General features: G+C 48.1%; 1 protein-coding gene across 14 annotated transcripts in view; it reads right to left on the reverse strand.

Annotated features, from left to right (window-relative positions):
* Positions 1-19,516, reverse strand: part of SIPA1L2 (signal induced proliferation associated 1 like 2) — a 220,274-nt gene that overhangs the window by 30,983 nt on the left and 169,775 nt on the right. For 11 of the 14 annotated variants that reach the window (XM_089897410.1, XM_089897418.1, XM_089897408.1 and 8 more), the window contains exons 10-14: positions 9,225-9,482; positions 7,400-7,579; positions 5,867-5,967; positions 5,415-5,518; positions 3,387-3,772 (exon numbers count right to left, since the gene is read on the reverse strand). In XM_089897410.1, the coding sequence (XP_089753536.1) occupies positions 3,387-3,772; positions 5,415-5,518; positions 5,867-5,967; positions 7,400-7,579; positions 9,225-9,482 (1,029 nt within the window). The remainder of the gene's footprint in view (positions 1-3,386; positions 3,773-5,414; positions 5,519-5,866; positions 5,968-7,399; positions 7,580-9,224; positions 9,483-19,516) is intronic. The other 3 variants (XM_030763503.2, XM_089897414.1, XM_089897413.1) reach the window with 1 other exon arrangement.

Raw genomic sequence — 19,516 nt, forward strand, 5'->3', positions numbered from 1 at the left:
TGGATGGCTGTTGGGAACGTGCGCGTGTGTGGCGGAGCTGGTGGGGGTGGCAGTGATGCTGGTGGTGAAAATCCAGAATCAGAGTATTAAGAATGTGCCATAGATGGTCTGTGAACTGCGAACAGTCGACCGCTGGTGCCTCCTATTTCCTTAGGCAACCCAAGGCACTGGGTTACTAACTCAATCAACAAGCATTTATCCACAGTCTTCTTAGACTTCCCTCCTTCACTCAACAAACATTCCAATGCTTGTCAAGTTCAAGGACCTGTATGTACCAAGTGCTGTGGCTACAGAGTGAAGGAGACAGGCCCAGGCTCTCTAGATGAGAGGAGGCAGCAGCCTGGGGTGAGATCCACACTGAGTACAAATCATGTCAACCAGGGTTGAGCGCTGAGAAGCAGCTAAAACATGGTGGGATACATGAGTGCGTGGGCTGGAGGGGTGACTAGCCAGGATGCTTGGCGCTGATGCCAGCCCCCAAGAGGCTCTCCTGCTCTCCTGTTCCCTGGACTGCGCCCAGTCACAACTGAGCCCCTGGGCAGTGGGCCTCAGCTCCGAGCTGACCACACACTCAAAGGCCGACGGTACTCATCAACACAGGGAACGTGCGTCCCGGTCTGGGTCCTGGCATTTCAGGATCTGCAGAGCCTCAGCACCACTGTGGTAGGTGGGTCCCTTGTGCATTAATGAGCCAAGTTCCTTTTACCTCAACACACTGACATTTCAAGTCTTATTTTAAATGTAAAACTATTAACAGATAACACTTAAAAATACTTGAATATTTTAAAATTAAAAAAACACTTTAAATTATTGAAATCTTATTTTCTCTAGCTCTCCCATATGGGTGAGGGGACAGACAGGAGGAAGTGTGCAAAAGAGTTACTTTAATGATGAATTCCACATGAGCAAAAGCCTGCAACTGGAGTTGAAATGTGGCTTTAAAGTCACTGTCAACTAAGAAGGGCAAGAAAAAGGCACCTGGATGGGAAAGGAGCCCCTCACTCAGCACATGGCCCTTCTGCAACCGCTGTGCACATGTCCAGCGTAAAGGGGTCGAAAGAAGGAACGTCGACCAGAAATGCAATCTAGCAGTTTCCTGTGCTTTCTACGAGTCTGACCCATCACATTAATGAATGCTTAAGGTGTTCCAGAAAATTGACTTCAAATCCCTATAAATATCCTGACTCTATTCATAAAAGAAGGTGCTCTGAAAGCGGTTTCCACTGAAATTTTCCTCAACGGTAATACAAAATTCTGTTTGTGATGCCAATTACATCTCTCTAACGAGGTATCAGGAAATCAGCCATTTTACAAAACCTTCTACACTCTGAACAAGACACCAGAAGATTATAAAATCCCAAGATGGTTTTTACAGCCTGGCCAATTCAAAACTGTCTCTGAAAGTAAGACAGGAATAATTCAGGTAACCAAAGCCACTGATAACACTTAAATATTATTTTAGCTAGTACTAAACCTATTTAAAGTCAAATTATTAAAGAGAGCTGGTCAAAAGTAATAGGCGTTTCTACTTTGAAATAGTTTCCATATCCTGCACTCCGTCTGCCCAGGGGAAGAAGACAGAGCCTATGGTGGGTGCTCAGGACGCCCTGTCTGCATCTCCTCCCCCTTCTCCCAGGGACACGATCCTCTGATTTTCTTCTGAGGAAGTGGCTCTCTTCCCCAGTCTCCAGCTGCGCGGTTTGGCAGACTGACCCCCAGGCCCCCAGAGCACAGTGATTAAAGCCAAGAACACGTGAAGAGAAACTGGTGGCAGGGCAGGGGGGCATGTCTGCAGGAACTTGAAAAGATCCGCACTTTCTTCCTGTGACAGGGGAGCAGTAGCACGGGAGGCCTGCAGGTGACACAGCAGGTGACACAGCCATTCTCACCGCTGAGATTTCAGGGCCGTCCTGCCGAGCCCACGGACCGGGGGGACCTGGTCTCAGGTGACATCATGTGAGCTGCTGTGTCAAAGCAGAACCTTCACAGTTCTGGCCTGCGGGGTTCCATAAGCCAAAATACTACCTTCGCTGTGTGAGCTAATTCGTGTGCAGTTTTCTTTAACTTGTCACATAAATGCCCTCGAATGACACAAATGATGTAAATGTAAGACACAGACGACGACGTTAGCAACAGGAGAAGGAAAGCAGAAAGGCGGCAGTGAGCACGTGTGTGCAGGCACCCTCGTGTTTTAGGTTTGTGTAAAAAAAATTAATCTACGGTAATTTTCCGGGACTTAGAAGTTTAAAACGTTTTTTCAAACAAGATCAGACATCACATGACATCAGTCATGAAAATAACAGCACCACTGATGAGGTCTCGGCCTCGACTGAGAGGAAAGCCGAAGCGATTCATGTGTCTGCTTTGTGGTCACAGCTACTCTCCCTTCTGCCCGTCGGTTCGCCCCTCCCGGCTTGGCAGTGGCCGCGTGAGGACGGGCAGAAGGTCAGAGGGCAGCGGGCTCGGCCTGGGTGAAGGCGGCCGAGGAGAACAGGGGCCGGCACTGGGAACCCCACGGCCAGACTCAAGCACCATCGCTGGAGAAGTGCCTCCGCCGCGGCCTTAGGGACCTGGAAGGATAATCCCATCAGGGTTCATCTGACTGCCCTCCGGCAGCTAGAAGAGTTCTGAGGAAAAGTCAGACAGTCACTCAGAGCTGAAGCAGGGAAGGCCTTGGAGACAGCAAGGAAAACGAGAGCGGTCGTCGGTGTGCAGTAAATTCTACGCACAGCCAAACCTGAATGAAAGCGTTTCTCTGCCTGGTCTTTGAAGGGAGGAATCACCAATTATGAGTTTTAAAGTCTCTGTACAGACATATGTCAAACAGGAGTTTAAAACTACTCATGACTATATCCTGCACATTCGTAGTTAGAATACAATTCCTTTAAATTTAGCTGGTCTTTTTTTTTTTTAATTGGACTGTCACTGTGAACATACTTCCATTGGCGCACACACTGGTGAGAGGGGGCCCGCGGACCAGGGGAGAGCGGGGCACGGGCCTTCGGAGGGACGACGAGAGGCCGCCCCTCGCCCCCGTCACTGTCCACTATCCCCTGAGCGCTGTCCAGCTTGCCATCTCCTGAAAATCAGGGACAACAGATTGAACTGGGAGAGAGAGATGAGTGGCCTGGTAAGGGCCGTGAGCATCTCTGTTTAGTTTTCTCTCAACTTTCAAGAGAAAGGAAGATAGAAATCACAAACGTATTCGTGTGCACATTTCAAAGGAGACTCTGGAAGCATTTCCTCTGAAGTCAGGCCGCGTGGCACACAGGTGGCAATGACCTCAGGTGCCTGCTGGTCCTACTTCGGGCCCCTCTCCCACCCCAGCGCAGGCGACGGCGCCCAGGGTGCCCGGAGTGGGCGCCGGTGGCGGCGCGGGGACTTACCTGGAGTGGGATGAGATCTCGCTGAGGTCGCCCAGGCTGCCGTCGGCAGCATGGCCGGCGGAGATGCTGGGCGCATAGCCGTGGACCGCGTACATCTTGGCCTGCTCGTCGTCGGGCCCCGGGATGTCCGAGTCAGCCCACTGCTCCGCCTGCCCGTGGACCAGGGACCTGCTGCCTGCCAGGTGCATGGGGCCGAGGACCGCGGTGGGCATGCACGGGGCCGTGTCGATGCCACTGTCCGTGGAGGCGCCCTTGATGTACGTAAGGCCCGGCAACTCGGGGTCCATCAGGTCCCCGGACCCAAAGTGCTTGTCATCGCTGTTGCCAGAGGTGTCGCTGGAGAGTGTGTTGCTGCTGGAATGGCTGGGGCAGCTCTTCTCTCCAATCTTGAGAAGAAAGAGAAACGGGAAGGCTTCCAACAAATCCCACACTTTGCTTCTTCGTGAAGAGGTCATTCCCCCCCGGACTCAGGAAGCCACAAACCAGATGATTTCACCCGAACCCCTTCTGCTCACTTGTCAGTGAGAGGCAAGGAAAGAACTTCCTTGTAAAAAATATCCTGGTTTCATGCAAAAGTCCCCCTGAGTCATAATTCCTCCATCATTCATCTTAACCTAAATGGGTATCTTTTCAAGTTTTTGTTCAATTACTTGTGCATGAAACGCCAAAGTATTGCCAGGGTGTCGCTAACCAGAAAGTAATCAACGAAGGTTACAGAAGCTGAGAAAGCACGTGGGGAATCAATAAAAGGAGGACAGCAGCCCTTCCTCCAGAAGATGCTCCTACGGCGAATGGCAGGGCCAGCCCTGCGTTTGGGGCTGAAGACCCAGGTCTGGATCACAGCGATGGGGCTTTGGACAGCCACTCGATCCCTCCCTCTGCTTATTACTCTAAGCCCAGCGATCACTGCATGGACCCAACCAGCTCACGTGCAGAAGCACGGCGTAAGCGCGAGACATATGCCCCAGAGCCCAAGTCAGGGCAGCCCCGGGGGGCTGACGAGATGGGGTGCTCTCGGGAGTGCTCTGAGATCCCTGGAAGACGAAGCCAAGAGAACAGGGTAAATGTCCCCGTCTGAGGATGTCCTGGTACAGACATGGCCCCTCTCCTCAGGCTGGGGAAACTAACGAGGCCCAAATCGTCAGTCGTGAGACCCAGCCGAGCCCCGATCTATTTTCAAGTGGTTTGGCCTTTCCTTCCTTCCTATTACATCCTCAAGCAACTCCCCTTGCCCTTTGTTATCACGCATGGATCTTCTGTGCAGGTGGCATTGATCGGCTCCATGAGGCTCGAGACGAGGTGGGGATACAGCTGAGAGACGGAGGCCACGTGTTCGCAGGTAACACTCGGCTAGCTCTACAGCTGGCCGGTGACGCACGGAGGAGACGGAAAGGAACAACTCAGCTCAAGGCCTCATCAAACGCCCACAGGTTCTGAAAGATCAGCTGCTTTATAAGGTTGGCCTCATTTGGCAACAACTACAGTTCCTGTTTTCACGTTTAACTGGAAGTTTTATTTCATTGAGCTACAGTCACCGACATGGCCCGCTTTTTCATTTTTGCGGAAAGTAAACCGAACCACGCGGGCACTGTGGGAACACCGGCTGCCTGTCAGTTGGCTGGGGCTGGTATTACTGCGCACCACCCGCGGCTGTCCACTGAGCCCCGGGCAGAGTGTCGCCCACCACACACCCCGCTCCACAGGTTCCGCTTCTGTGCTGTGCCCACAAGTGGGTAAGAGTTCACAGGTTAAAAATACCAAGGATCAAATGCTGAGTCTACAATCTTGGCTCTGCCAGTAATTTACGGTATGACCTTTCTTTGTGGTTCTTTATAAATCAAGGAGGGAAAAAAAAAAACCAAAAAACCCTTAGCTTTTCATTTAGTTTTTTTTTTTTTCCCCTCCACCCAAGAGCCTTGTGAGGTAAAAGACACCCCTGAGAATCCCTGGCAACAACGGTAATAAACCGCGTGTGCTGAGATGATCACAAGGGCCGAAGGAACGCTAGTTCACGAGGAAAGGACTCACATGAGAAAGCTTATTGGGGGAATCCTTGCAGCCTCCATCATTCTGCAGGCCTCTTTCTTTATAGGAGCTCAGGACTTTGGGAGGTGGGCCGTGCCATTTGGTTTCTGTCACAAAGAGAGAGAAGACTTAACATTTCATTTCTCGTGTTAACGAAGGAGCGAAGAAATGCAGGAGCCGAACGAATGGTTCAGTGACCGCGAAGAGGACTGTGGTTCTAGGACCTTCTCCCGGTCCCGCTGATGGAGACACCCTGGAGCAGGCAGAACTGCCCACAACGCTCATGGTCTGTTCCCCAGGCACCACCCGCCGTGACCACGTCCCAGACGACGTCGCGAGGTCCAGCGGCCAACTCGCACAGGGCGGGATGCAGCCGACCAGACGTGCACGGCTGAAGGAACGAGTGAGGGAGAGGGCAGGAGGGAGGGGCGCCTCGGGGCAGGGGTCCTTGTTACCGGGGTGTCTGCTTCCTTCCATGGCGTCCTCCCGCTCCCTGGGCCCTTCACATTCCAAAGGGCCGGAGCCCTGGTGCTCAAGCAGCAGGGGAGACTGGCACCTGGAAAGAACACAGAGCTGAGCCCGCCTTGCCCCCCATCATCCCACCACTGTCCTGTGTGTGTGCTGGCTCCCCGAGGGGCAATCCCAGGGACCCCTAAACAGAGGCTGTCTGTGGCAGATGGAAATGCAGTCTGCCAGCCCAGCCCTGCCTGAGAGACTTAGAGCATCTGGAACTGGGGGCTCTTGTTTCACCACTGGGTCCATAGAGGCACTTGGATGACACTGTTTACAGATAAAGGAGGTGGCCGACGCCAGGGGATGGAAGGACTGTCTGGGGTCAGACGGCTCGTCCCCGATGGGCTGAGGATGGGCTCACTGCTTTTGCTGTCGCTGTTTCTCTTGTGCACTGATACTTTCTTATATCAAAGTTTTTAAGGAAAAAGAAAATCAGGTTGATTGGCGCTAGACTACATCCAGGTGGACTTTATTTTATGAAAACCCCCAAATAGGACAGTTCACTCTTCCAAAAGAAACTGCAGAAAACTTATTCACGTTACAAAGGGACACCTACTTACAGAATCCCAGTTACAGACCCCGGTTTGCAGAAAAAGCCAGAAGTGGTTTTTCCATTGACAGAAAAGGCTCCCCTCTACTTTAAAAATGCAGCTCAACGGAGAAGGATTTCTTGAAGTACCACTTTTAAGAACCCCCTCTAGGATCTAAGGTAGGGAATGCACGGAACTCGGACTGCAAAGCTCTACTTCTCAGCCCAAACCGGAAGGAAGGAGCATGCCGGGGAGAGACGTTTCCCTGGGCACGTGCGAGAGCAGTAATAGAAGGTTGTCTGGTCCGGTGAAAGCCTCCCCGGCTGACCTGGCCGTTCTCTTGTCTAATCAGTGCAGCCAGCTCCTTTGAGCAGCAGAGACAACACTGGGCCCCAGCAGCACACAGAAACACTGCTGCCCTGAGCCAGGCCCGCATCTCCGTGGGAAAGCACACCCGCCCCGCTGTTTCCCCTGACTGACTGTATCAGTAAATTCTGTGTCCTGTTCACAGGTGCCCTCAGGGTCCTAGATGCTCTGCTCACACACTACAAGGGACCTGCTAAATCTGCCTTCTCTGATTCTGGGCTGGGTTTGGGAGAGAAAACGCTTGCAAGAGAGGCTGTGAATTTATTCCTCGTCAGCAGTTCAAGTGAAGGGAAACTCCCAAGGGCCATCGCCCACAGGGTCTCCAAATCCTTAACTTTTACATGTTCAGAAAGACTCTCCCTTATTTAAAAAAAAAAATCAGACAAGCTCAGAATACAGACAAATGAGTGCCACCTCCATAGAAATGATGAGCTATCCAGCCTGGATGCACCCGTCCTATCAAAGGTCTGTCTTCATTTCTCTGTCCCCCAGTGGCCCCGTGCACAGTAAGCGCTTCTCAATGTGTCCCGCAAACAAGTGCCCCCCAGGGGCCCGCAGAAAGGTGAAAGTGAGCGGTACCCGTCGTATCCAGCTTGTGGTCTCCAGGGTCCGCTCCCGCCGGGTCCGGGATCACTGGAGGAGGACTGGTTGCTGGGTGAACTTCTGAAAGGTTGACTAGAATCAGTAACCGGGCCCTGAGGGGTCTGCAGGCTGCCAACATCCTGACCTGGCTTGTTTTGTTTTACAAGTGAATTCATTCTTCAGTGATGCAGAAAAGGAGAAACACGCATCGCAGTCATGGACAAATAAACTAAGAATTGGTGATGCCATGAGATTTCAGGTGGTTTACGGTTGGTAATTTATTATAAGAAAGAGATGTGGCGGAAACAAGGCTTCACCATCTAAAGATTTCAAGCACAGCTAATGGCGCCAGTGAAACACGCGGAACCCCCAAGAACACAGAATTATGCAAACATCACTACTACTCGGTCTGTGAGACTTAATGCAAGGCACGTTGTGGTTCTATATTTAAAATCCATACAGAGAGAAAACCCTAAATTTCTGGCAAAGCCACGTATTTCCACACATCGATTGAATGCCATCCTATTTATTTCAGACACACAAAAATGAATGATCCTCGTGAGAATTCACTTGATGAAGATGTGCTCGCCAACTTCCCTGTTGCTATTAGGACCCTTCCTTATAATTTACTAAATTCTATGTTAATAAGGGACGCTCTGCAGACCCCTTTCCTTCCAGATGTCACCCTTTTCACCTGGGCTATGTACTATGTGCATTTCTCTGAATATGGGAAGTTTATAAACTCAGCAGACCTTTGAGAAGAGACCAAGAGCCCAGATGACTTAGTGTCAAGTTGAAGTAACACCATTCCTGCACCCACTCTTAGAAGAATAGACTGGAGGAAGCAGAGGAAGACCACGTGTTTTCATCTTAGCAATTATTAGTAATACCTGTATAGGCTCCCTATGTGCCAGGAATGGTTCTAAGCAGTTTACCTCTCTTGATTGACTCAATTGTCCTAATGCCCTGTGGAGGTCTCTATGATTGCTAAATTGATCTTTCAGACGAGGAAACTGGAGACTGGGAAAGGCCGAGTAACAGGCCAAGGTGATGACCCGTCAAGCCAACAGCCTGGCCCAGTGTCTGCTTACAGCATACGTTCTATTAGACGAGAGCCTGACAAGACATTCGGAGGAAACTCACGGTGTCTCCATGGCCCATAAGTTATGCGAAAGTTAAAACAAAAGGAGTAGGAATCAACAACCACAACAGAACAAATTTACTACGTTGTTCACTTAAAACTACCTTTGCGAACTATGCAACCCCCGAAAATTCTCACCAGCTTCTAATGCTGTTGGATTTAACTTTTAAACGAGTGCATTCTCTCAGGGAAAAACTTAATTTTAAGCTCAACCCCCTTTGCTTAAAATGAGAGAGAAAAACAAAGAGATGCTAATGATCCTAGGACCTCTGAAAATACTACACCCACGAGGGTGATGGGATTTCATCGCTGATTCTGCGGCTTTCTTTATACTCAAACCGTTCATATTTATCTAGACGCTCCTGCAAAATGGTTTCTCGGATATCTTTCCCGAGACGGTGTGGAGAGCGGGTTGATAGGAGGATCGCGGTGAAGAGGGATGGCCGTGGCCCTGGGGGGCAGCATCCGTGGGGAGGACCTGCACGCCATCAGCATCATTGCTGGGCCAGGAACCCAAGCACCCCAGCATCTGGGGCCCGCCTGGCCACCCTGCCTGCCCACTTGGTCAGAACAAGCTAACTCAGAAATGATTAAGCCACATAAAAGTCCCCCTGACCCTCTGAAGTTCTAGCTGCAAGAGCTTCACAAGGGCCGCCCATGAGGAAACGGTACCAGCCTTACCTGGTGCCGTCGGGCAGCTTCCGGTCAAAGGAGGTGCTGCGTGGGATGGCGGCCTGGGTCTGTGGGAGCAGCGGCTGGCACTGCAGCCTGTCAGGCGTGCCGGGCACCGGGGAGGCCCTGGGCAGGGGCTGCAGGGCGGGCGTGGGCACTCGGTGCCATGTGGTGTTCCTCCGGAAGGGGGTCTTGTACTCACAGGGGGTGCCCTCGCTGTCGAGCTTGTACTCCACCATGGGGATCCGGCAGAGCTCCGAACACCCTCTGTGAAGCCAAGAAGAGATGGTCGGGGGGTGCTCAGCGCCGAGCCCTCAGCACCGTCCCTCGCAACCGCACACGTGCTTCTCGGGGCGCACAGACAGTGATGCAGAGCCATCACCCTCAGGAGCAGCCCTGGCGACGGTGACCTTGTCTGTTCACCCCCCAGCGCGGGTCAGGAGGAGGCAGTCTCGCGCCCGTGGCTCTGATTAACCGACAGATACACCTGTCAGGTGTTTCATTCATAGGCTCTGTCTCTCCAGGTAGCCTGCAAACTTCGTGGACAGACTGCCGTGTATCTTTAACCACTTTGCACACACTCAATCACCTGCACTGAACATGGGGGATAGATAAACTTCAATCGATGAAAAACGCCTCATACATGATCTAAACAGATAGCTCAAAGTACAGTTGTATCATCGGGGATCAGAGTCACATGTTATACCAAGTCTGAGAAAAGTGAGAAACAAACTTCGCAAAAAGCTGTCACAGCCAAGGGAAAGCCTGAGTGTCCATCCTGCCAAAGTCACGTGTGGTCTTAGTTACACGGTCACTCCCACGGGTCCTCACAAGGTCATCTCCTGTGGGCTCAAATGATCAGTCAGGGATGTAAGACCCTTTAGCCTGAAAAATGTGATCTCAGACACCCCTCAAGTTACACCGTGCACGTAGTGCTACTGACTTGACCAAAGTGACCTGCAAAGCCAACTGGTGCTGTTTGGCCAGGACACAGGAAGCCTCGGTGAGTCTCAGATTGGAGTGTCAGGGTAAATCACCCCAAGTTACCACATGAATGAAGCCATGCCTCTACCTAGACGTTCCGGAGTCAGCGGAAAAACTTTCTCATATTCACTCTAAGAAATCTATTAAGGTGATAAGGTATCGCTCTTTAAACAGGAGACTTTCATCCTCAAGATGGTGGAGTAAAACTTTTCAGAATCATTACAAAAGAACAAAGAGAACAAAAACCAAAAACAAAGTGGACCATCAACAAAACTTGGAGACACCAAAACACAGTATATAAAGATGGAAGGCAATATCGAGACTGGAAAATCTATAGAGAAGGACAGTAGATAAGCTGTCACCTAGGACTGGGGATGGGAATAGAGAGTGTCTCTAAATCAGAACAAGGTTTCTTTTTCAGGTGATTAAGATTTTCTAAAATTAGAATGGGGTGATGGTTGCACAACTCTGAAAATATTCTAAAAATGGGTAAATGCTATGGCGTGTTAAATAGATTTTAATAAATTTCATGAATTAAAAGAAAAAAGATGGAAGGCAAATGGGAGAACGTCAGTGGTGGAGCAGAGAAAGGCAAACCCAAGGGTGTGCAGAGGGAAAGACAAAGAGAAGCATGGCCATCCCCTTGCACACTTGAACAGGTGCAGGAACAGAGGGGCCACAGAGAGCGGAAGGGGAAGGGAAGGGGTGAGCAGAGAAAAGTGTGACGCTGGGGTCCAGGCGGCACTGGGCCCCGCCTGGCAATACCCACCCCTGCCTCTCGAGGGCAGGAGCAACGGTCTCGGGAACCCAACCTGAAAGGAGGGACTCAAGGTCACGAGGTACCCAGAAGAGCACAGCTGAAAACAAAAGGTGAAGTAAAAGCTTCACTGGAAATGAGACCCCGAGTTGCTCCTTCCTGCAAACCCAGCTTCAGGGTCACGCCTCAAATAAGAGGGATCTTTCTCCAGAGTAAAGACAAGCAGGTGTACACCACCTGATCACCCTGCCATGAGGCTCACCACTTTTGAAATTTAAAAAGTGGATGGCTAAAATTCAAAATAAAAAATCCAGTAAGACAGGTGGAAGGTAAACTGAGGAACTCGCCCAAAACGTTACAGGAGAGCAAATGCAAGAAAATTCAAGTTCAATCTCAGAAGTCTAACATCTACCTAACAGAGAAAGAGAAGAGAGGGAAAAAAGTGGGAAGAAATGATTAAGAAATAATACAAGAGGGCTTCCCTGGTGGCGCAGTGGTTGAGAGTCCGCCTGCCGATGCAGGGGACGTGGGTTCGTGCCCCGGTCTGGGAGGATCCCACATGCCGCGGAGCGGCTGGGCCCGTGAGCCATGGCCGCTGAGACTGCGCGTCTGGAGCCTGTGCTCCGCAACGGGAGAGGCCACAACAGTGAGAGGCCCGCGTACCGCAAAAAAAAAAAAGAAACAATACAAGAAAATTTCCAGAACTAAAAGATAGGTAAAACCAGATTTGACGGTCTCTAGTAGAATGAATGGAAAAAAGGTCTGTATCAAGACGTATTACTGTGGAATTCAGAGTCCTGGGTTAAAGCAGAGACCCTAAGTGTCTAGTGCAGAGCCCACACAAAGGCCTGGGTCACTGAACGGTCTGTTCTTCTCAACAGCAATGATGGGTGAAAGGTTCTCACCTGTCAAATCAACAGTACTTGGAGCTTGGGACGGAGAGAGGGATAGAAACCAAAAACAATGCTCTGCTTTTTGGCTTGGGAAACCAAATGGATGGTGGTGCCACCCTTTGAGAATAGAAGAAATGAACAGAATAAAGCATCCTAAGGAGATACGTATGCCTGTTACACAGAATGGGGCAAGGATTATCTCTTTACCAGTAAACTTGACTTTTATTATCTTTTATTTTACCCTCCTTCCCCCAAAGCAAAATTCACCTCTCTTTATTATCTAAGCAAGTTTAAATTACTCTTGATTTACTGAATGTGCTAAGTTACTGGTCAAATTTAATTAAGTCGAGATTTACATTGGACTGCAGTTTTTTAAATAAAATGCCAAGACGCTACAATTTTTTGCTCACGGACATATTGTTTCCTAGTGTTTTTCTATTTAACTAGATACCACATCCCCTGGGACTACTGACTCGTGCATATGGCCAATGACATAATCAGAAATCATAAAGGTGGGATATTAGTATACATCAAAGCATCAAGAAAACCGACTCTTGTAGTCCCCCGGAACTGATGCTGTAAGCAAGTCACTGGATGTTCAGGTGAGCCTCAGCCTTTGGTGTCTCAAAGGCTGAAGGTGTCTGAAGCGTCCAAGTCAAGGAATCTCTAACAGAGACCAACCAAAGTGACAGGTCCCGGAGTTATGTTTTGAATGAAAGGCAAGTGAACCTTGAATCCTAGGGACTAAAGGGCACCTTGCATTTCCAGTGTTTGCTTGGGTTCCCAGTTGATTGGGTTTGGTTTAAAAAGAAAGAATGAGGGGCTTCCCTGGTGGCGCAGTGGTTAAGAATCCGCCTGCCAATGCAGGGGACACGGGTTCGAGCCCTGGTCCGGGAAGATCCCACATGCTGCGGAGCAACTGGGCCCGTGCGCCACAACTACTGAAGCCCGTGCGCCTAGAGCCCGTGGTCTGCAATAAGAGAAGCCACCACAATGAGAAGCCCACACACCACAACAAAATGTAGCCCCCACATAGCAACGAAGACCCAACGCGGCCAAAAATAAAAAAAACAAATAAAAGTATTAAAAAAATTAAAAAATTAAAAAAATTGAAAGAATGAGAAAAGAGAAGGCAGATGGCTGGGTAGTACAGGGTCTAATTCATGCTCATAGATTGTAGTCTTCAGTAAGATGCTGTAATTTAGCTTCAATCTTGGATGAAAAAAAGGTTATATAAATGCATAATCATGAGTAATATTTGAGAGACCACTGACAAAAACTTGCACCATGCATTAGGCTGAAGAGAGAGTCAGGGTTGAATATTTCATTTCCAACCTCTCGCACAAGGTCATATGTAAATGATCTTTTAATACTAAACACGGGCATTCTTTTGCCCTGATAAAAATCAGCTTAAAGAATGACTTAATTTTAAAATCAAAATTAATTCTGTTATGACACTTTTACAGTAACTACTCTTACAAAAGAGATTTTTGCTTTGTTTACTTCTATGACCAAGACAGCCAATAAACATCACTAATTATAACGTATCATCAAACCTAGTCAAACTCAGCTCTGCTCCAGAAGTATGAGGAAGTCCTTGAAGGATACATATGGAAATTCAACCAAGTTTTAGGGAAATGGGAAGAGGTGTAGAGTAAGAATTACACATTAGTCTGCAGAGGGGCTCACGCTCCAGCAGGTGCCAAGAACTGCACCTGCCCGTGAGCACACCTCTCTCTCCCCCTGGGGTGGCCGGACACCAGGCAAGATCTCAGCTCATCTGAGCATCCAACCTGGCACTGCTGTGAAGGGCACACGGCACACATTTCTGGGAAGTAAAGGCCAGTTCAAACCCAAACTGACCAAGTGCAAAAAAGACAGCACAAGAAGTCATCTCCGAACAAGTGAGCTGCTAATCTTGTGTGCAACTGAGCCATGTTCTGAAGAAAAGACTTAAGTCTTTTGCTTTCCCGCACTGGTGCAGAAATCCAGACGTCACTGATAAACGTGCTCCATCTCCTTTCGACACACCAAATCGAGTCGATGGATGTGAATGGCATTTCTAGCTTCTGGCACCGTTGTTTTTTTTTTTTTGCGGTACGCGGGCCTCTCACTGTTGCAGCCTCTCCCGTTGCAGAGCACAGGCTCCGGACGCGCAGGCTCAGCGGCCATGGCTCACGGGCGCAGCCGCTCCGCGGCATGTGGGATCCTCCCGGACCGGGGCACGAACCCGTGTCCCATGCATCGGCAGGCTGACTCTCAACCACTGCGCCACCAGGGAAGCCCTATAAACTAAATTTTTAACACTGCTTGTCTAGCCAGTAACTTTTCTGAGGCTAATAATCTCTCTCAGCCATCTATCCTGGAAGGGAAGACTTTCTGTAGACAAGAACATCATAAAAAACGTGCCGGTGAAAAATGTGACACTACGAAACTGTAAGAATAACAAGTGGTTCTGTGAGTTGCAGCCCTCAGAGGATCTTACGTTTGACTGCTTTAATCTGACAAACAATCCCATTGTCCCTCTAAACCTGGCACTGTGGACTCCGCAGGATGGCTTATTCCTGTGCGAGGGACACTCAGTAACTTCTTCACATCCACACGCATCTGTGCTCCCCTCTGCTTCCGGAAGCTCCCGAGACCAGGGTTTCCCACCTGTAGATTTCTAGTCTGCGGCTGCTCCCACATCCCGGCTCCTGGGCACGGCCAGCGCAAAGGTGGTGTCCTCTCTATTCACAGCTAACAGGCACCCACGCTCACTGCCCAGCACTGGAGCTACAGACGCACAACTTCAGAGACACCAGCAAGGTCCCCGAGATGGCATCATTCCTTTCAAATGACACCTCCAGTCTCCCAGAAGCACCCTCCATTTAGCACCAATAAGTGGGCACTTGAAGCAGAATCGCTGCTGGCCAGGTTGTGGACCCAGCTCTTTAAAGGAGCCGTTCAACCTCAGCAGCCTGGCCATCAGGACCATCACTGTCTGAGCCCAGCCAAGCTGCAGTGTTCTCTATTCACTTCCAGCAGGAACCCTCTACAGCAATCAAACTGTTCTCCACTGAAGAGAGAAGTCTATGCCCTGGGCTCAAAACCCAATGTGTAGCTCAGAAATGGGACAATCTCTTTGGACCCACGCTTCTCCTCCTGCGAGCGGAATGGTGACAGCAGAGGGTGTGTCGAGATTAAATTATACGAAGTATGCAAGCTTCCCAAGGCAACAGCTTCAAAGAAAGAAGTTAGTTTCAAACGGATACTATTAGTTGTTGCTTCTGTAGAGACAGTCAATATAAAACAGCAAAAGGCCCATACGCTTTCCTGAAAGTTCTTTCTGGATAGTATATATTTATAGAATTATAGAATTGTAAAGTTTAACTTAATGTAACAATCGGAAGTACAGAAAAGTTTAGAGCTGTGAAGTTCCCTTCGTGTACATTCATCTGTAGAAGAATGCATCATTAGCCCGTTACTTTCTTCTTTCATCTTATATCAAAGCAGGACCCGTGACTTTCAAAAACGATGAAAGGGGAAACGTCCTAGGGATAATAAATAGGGATAAATACTTTTGAAGAGTAACAACAACGATAACAAAAAAATTCCCCAAACCTAGAGAACTGAGAAAAGTTTAAAGGAACAACACGTATTCTTTTTGTTCAAAAAAGTTGAATAAATTAGCAGGACGTGGAGTGGGTAAACCATGGACCCCACAGCACGGCTTAATCATGTAATTACAACTTGCATTTACTCTGAAATTGCCTGTTGGTTTCACTTTGTTTGGTGGCGTCACAGCAAACCTTCACCTGAACCCACTAATCTAGTGACGTCTTCCAACATACTGCGATGTTATCTGTTACTTCTAACCCACACTTCCCTTGTGTGACACTTTACAGGTTTCCACCTACACTACACCATTTCAATTTCACAAAAATGTCTGAGGCAGTACAAAGGACGTGTCCAATTTTCAGAAGGCTCAGAGACTTTGGAAAGGTGAGACAGCTTTCACCCTGGAACCAGGAAGCTGACTCCTAGCTCGGTACTCTTTCCAAAACACATGCCCATCTCCTTAGGAAGCTATCAAAGAACAGTTAATGAGGCCCACATCCTGTCAGTTTCCACTAGGACCTGAAGGAGTCTTTGGAAACAAAGGCAGATAGATCCCCTCAAAGGAACTACCTGCTTCTTTTATATTATGCACTTTGTCAAAGAGCCCTCATAGCCCTAGGGATTGAAGTAATCACCGATATTTTAATCATTTTAATGTCTGTTATGCTAATAGCCTGCTAACAGCTAAAAGACTCTTTCCAAATTATACAACAAGGTGACAGGGATAATTGGGGCTCATTCACTCGAATCACAAACTCTTTCTGCTGCATAAAAAACTTAAACGCTTCCAATAGGGAGATAACTTACTGTAAAGGTAAGGGCAGTGTCAGGTTTGAAATAGGCACTAAATGATATATTAATTCACTTTTCTACCAATTTCCTTAATTTAAGATAAAAAAAGACACCTAGACTACAGATAGTAAAAGAGACATCTAGACCAGAAACCCACTTGACCAAGCCCTTTGAATTGAAAAGGTGCGTGTCTATTACACGGGAAGTGAGGCTGGCTGGTGCTGAATAATTCATCAGCTTCTCCAGGCCTTTCCTTCTCACCAGACACGGGGTGGAATGTGTCTTCACCCTCTGCACCCCAGTACCTAACACAGCATTCGACTTAAAACAGGGCCAAACAGTTCTTTGTGAAGCCAAACACTTCCTTTTTTTTTTTTTTCCTTAGAAAGTTTGTTGAGGAACAACATTCTATTACATTATATACTTCACAGTTCAACAGAGGACTCAACAGCTATGTGACGCCTGACTTTTAATGAATATATTTCCACGAGAGCGCATATTCACTGGCTGTCCATCACCACTGCCCAGTGTCACTAGTCAAGCATGAGACAGTTACTCGCCTAACGGACAGAAAGCTCGTGCTTTACTGTCCCCCTTGGCATCCTGGTGACTGTGTCGATGTCACAACATCTCAAACTGCCAAAAAGGCAGAGGTACTAAGGTGTAGATGACTGACGGGAGGGTGTGAGAGTGTTTGCAGCATGAGATACTTATTCTCCAGATATAAGCTCTTGCTCTAGTTTGAGAAAGCCATTTTTAAGTAGCAAAACTATAAATGGGAAGTCCTGTACTTTAGAATGCCACACAGACAAAAAGGAGCCCATGGATGTAAAGATTATGCCTGTCCTTTCCATTTTTTTTTTTTCGGTACGCGGACCTCATCACTGTTGTGGCCTCTCCCGTGGCGGAGCACAGGCTCCGGACGCGCAGGCCCAGCCGCTCTGCGGCATGTGGGATCCTCCCGGACCGGGGCACGAACCCGTGTCCCCTGCATCGGCAGGCGGACTCTCAACCACTGCGCCACCAGGGAAGCCCTGTCCTTTCCATTTTTAACAGCCCTGGTGCCCAGCAGCTTCTAGCACAAACTACTGCAGAGTGAAGGAATGAACGAAAGAAGTGAATGCATAGTAAACGTAAGGCAACCTAGCTAACATTCGTTCTGTAACTCAATGTTTATATTCTAGGAGGGATAAGATAATTCAAACATTACATTGGAGGACTGAGAATTGTGACCGTGCTTCAGGTTACTTTGGGAACCTCAAGTTCCATATTTTTTTCACAGTTCACATTAAAATTCATAACTTGAGGGCCCATGAGCCAATACCAGATGGAACTGATTTTTCTTATCTATACACATAAATTGGAAACCTCATCTAAAACCTCACTTTAATCCAGATTACAACACACTATCTATCTACCTACCTATCTATCTGTCTGTCTACCTACCTATCTATCTATCTATCAACTGCTAATCTGACAAAATTGAACTTTCCTTCCCATTTCTATTTCCACGTCCCCTCTGTGTACTTTGGGGAGTTGAACGGTCACGGCAACCAGCAGCCAAACAGAAGACAAGAACATACAGCTTCAATTTTATAGAATGATCAGAGAACAACAAATTAAAGTCATGACAACATGAGATAATTTCCACTGTTTTGCATTATATAGAAAAATATGTCTTGGACAGTATGTCAACAAAGTATGGAAAATCACACAAAACAGATGCGCCACAGCACAGAATTTCATTTCCATTTTTATTGGACATAGTTACTAAATCACTCACATTGTATAACAACTCGTGCATAACTCTGGTGAGTCGTTATTTCCTTTGTATCAGCCTTTTAAGTTGATGTGTTTTCCTTAAAATGGCATTGATAAAATGTCAGTCACCTTTGAAGGCTAGGGGCTGGGGCCATGCCCTGCCTTGCAAAACCAAGGAATGCTTAATTAAGAGTTTTGAAAACTGTTCTTCATCATTGCCACAGAGACTGTCTGCCTGGGAAATGTCCTTGCTCCCTTTCAAACCTCATTTCCATTTGAAGACTGCAATTCCCTAACTGCTTCTGGCCACTCATTCCCAATCACTACGCAGCCTCTCCCGGATCCATTCCCAGCACGAGATGAGTTAATAAGCATTCCCAAAGGGAACCTTCCCTGCTTGGTGTTCTCTGGGACTCCACAAGGAAAATAAAATATGGCTCTGCTTTCCTTTCAAGCCAAGGGACAGCTGAGTTATCAGCACTCTGAGGCTTGAGAATGGGACTTCAAAATGCGGGGTGCCTTCTGATTCCACATAAATACTTCCCCAGCTAAAGACTTCATTTAATCCAGCAGCTTCTGAGTCATAAGCAAACACCTTCTGACCTGTGGACAACTAGGAGTGAGTCTATTAAATGACAGGCCTCTCCCACTGCTGACAGGAGCGGATGGGCTCTGAGGAGAATTACCTTTCCCTGATGTCCTGCGGGACAAAAAAAAGCTGATCATGGAAAAAACGAATTGAGGCATTTTTCACTCTTTTATTCACAATGTTTATGAAGACTGAAATTATCTTCTAATTCATTAACTTGGCCACTTTGCTAGTCCTTATGGCTGTTATATTAAAGACAACTTAAAAGGAAAAATTACACACACACGTCCATTTAAATGAATGTTTTCTTTTGGCTGCCTCCCTGACAAGGCTTAAGACCCAATTTGTGAAAGATGGGGTCATTTTCCACGCCACAAATCAAATGTGTAGTTTTACCTGGAGGAATCTCTTTGTATATTTTGCTGCAGGAGTCATGGTACTAAGTGATATTTCATTTAAAAGGTTTGGACTTTATCGACAAGGACCCACTGTATAGCACAGGGAACTCTACTCAACAGTCTGTAATAACCTACATGGGAAAAGAATATGAAAAAGAATGGATACACATATATGTATAACTGAATCACTTTGCTGTACACCTGAAAGTAATACAACATTGTAAATCAACTATACTCCAATATAAAATAAAATTTTTTTTAAAAAGTCTGTACTTTAATTTTCAAAATGAGCAAAGTGCTGCTCATTTCTTCTTTTACACCCTCCTCTACAATTCCTTTAAAAAATCTAATAGGGCTTCCCTGGTGGCGCAGTGGTTGAGAGTCTGCCTGCCGATGCGGGGGACGTGGGTTTGTGCCCCGGTCTGGGAAGACCCCTCATGCCGCGGAGCGGCTGGGCCCGTGAGCCATGGCCACTGAGCCTGTGCGTCTGGAGCCTGTGCTCCGCAATGGGAGAGGCCACAACAGTG

Source organism: Delphinapterus leucas, chromosome 16 (genome assembly GCF_059928025.1).
Source record: "Delphinapterus leucas isolate spDelLeu-1000000601 "Yukka" chromosome 16, BTC_Dleu_Yukka2, whole genome shotgun sequence".
Classification (NCBI taxonomy): domain Eukaryota; kingdom Metazoa; phylum Chordata; class Mammalia; order Artiodactyla; family Monodontidae; genus Delphinapterus; species Delphinapterus leucas.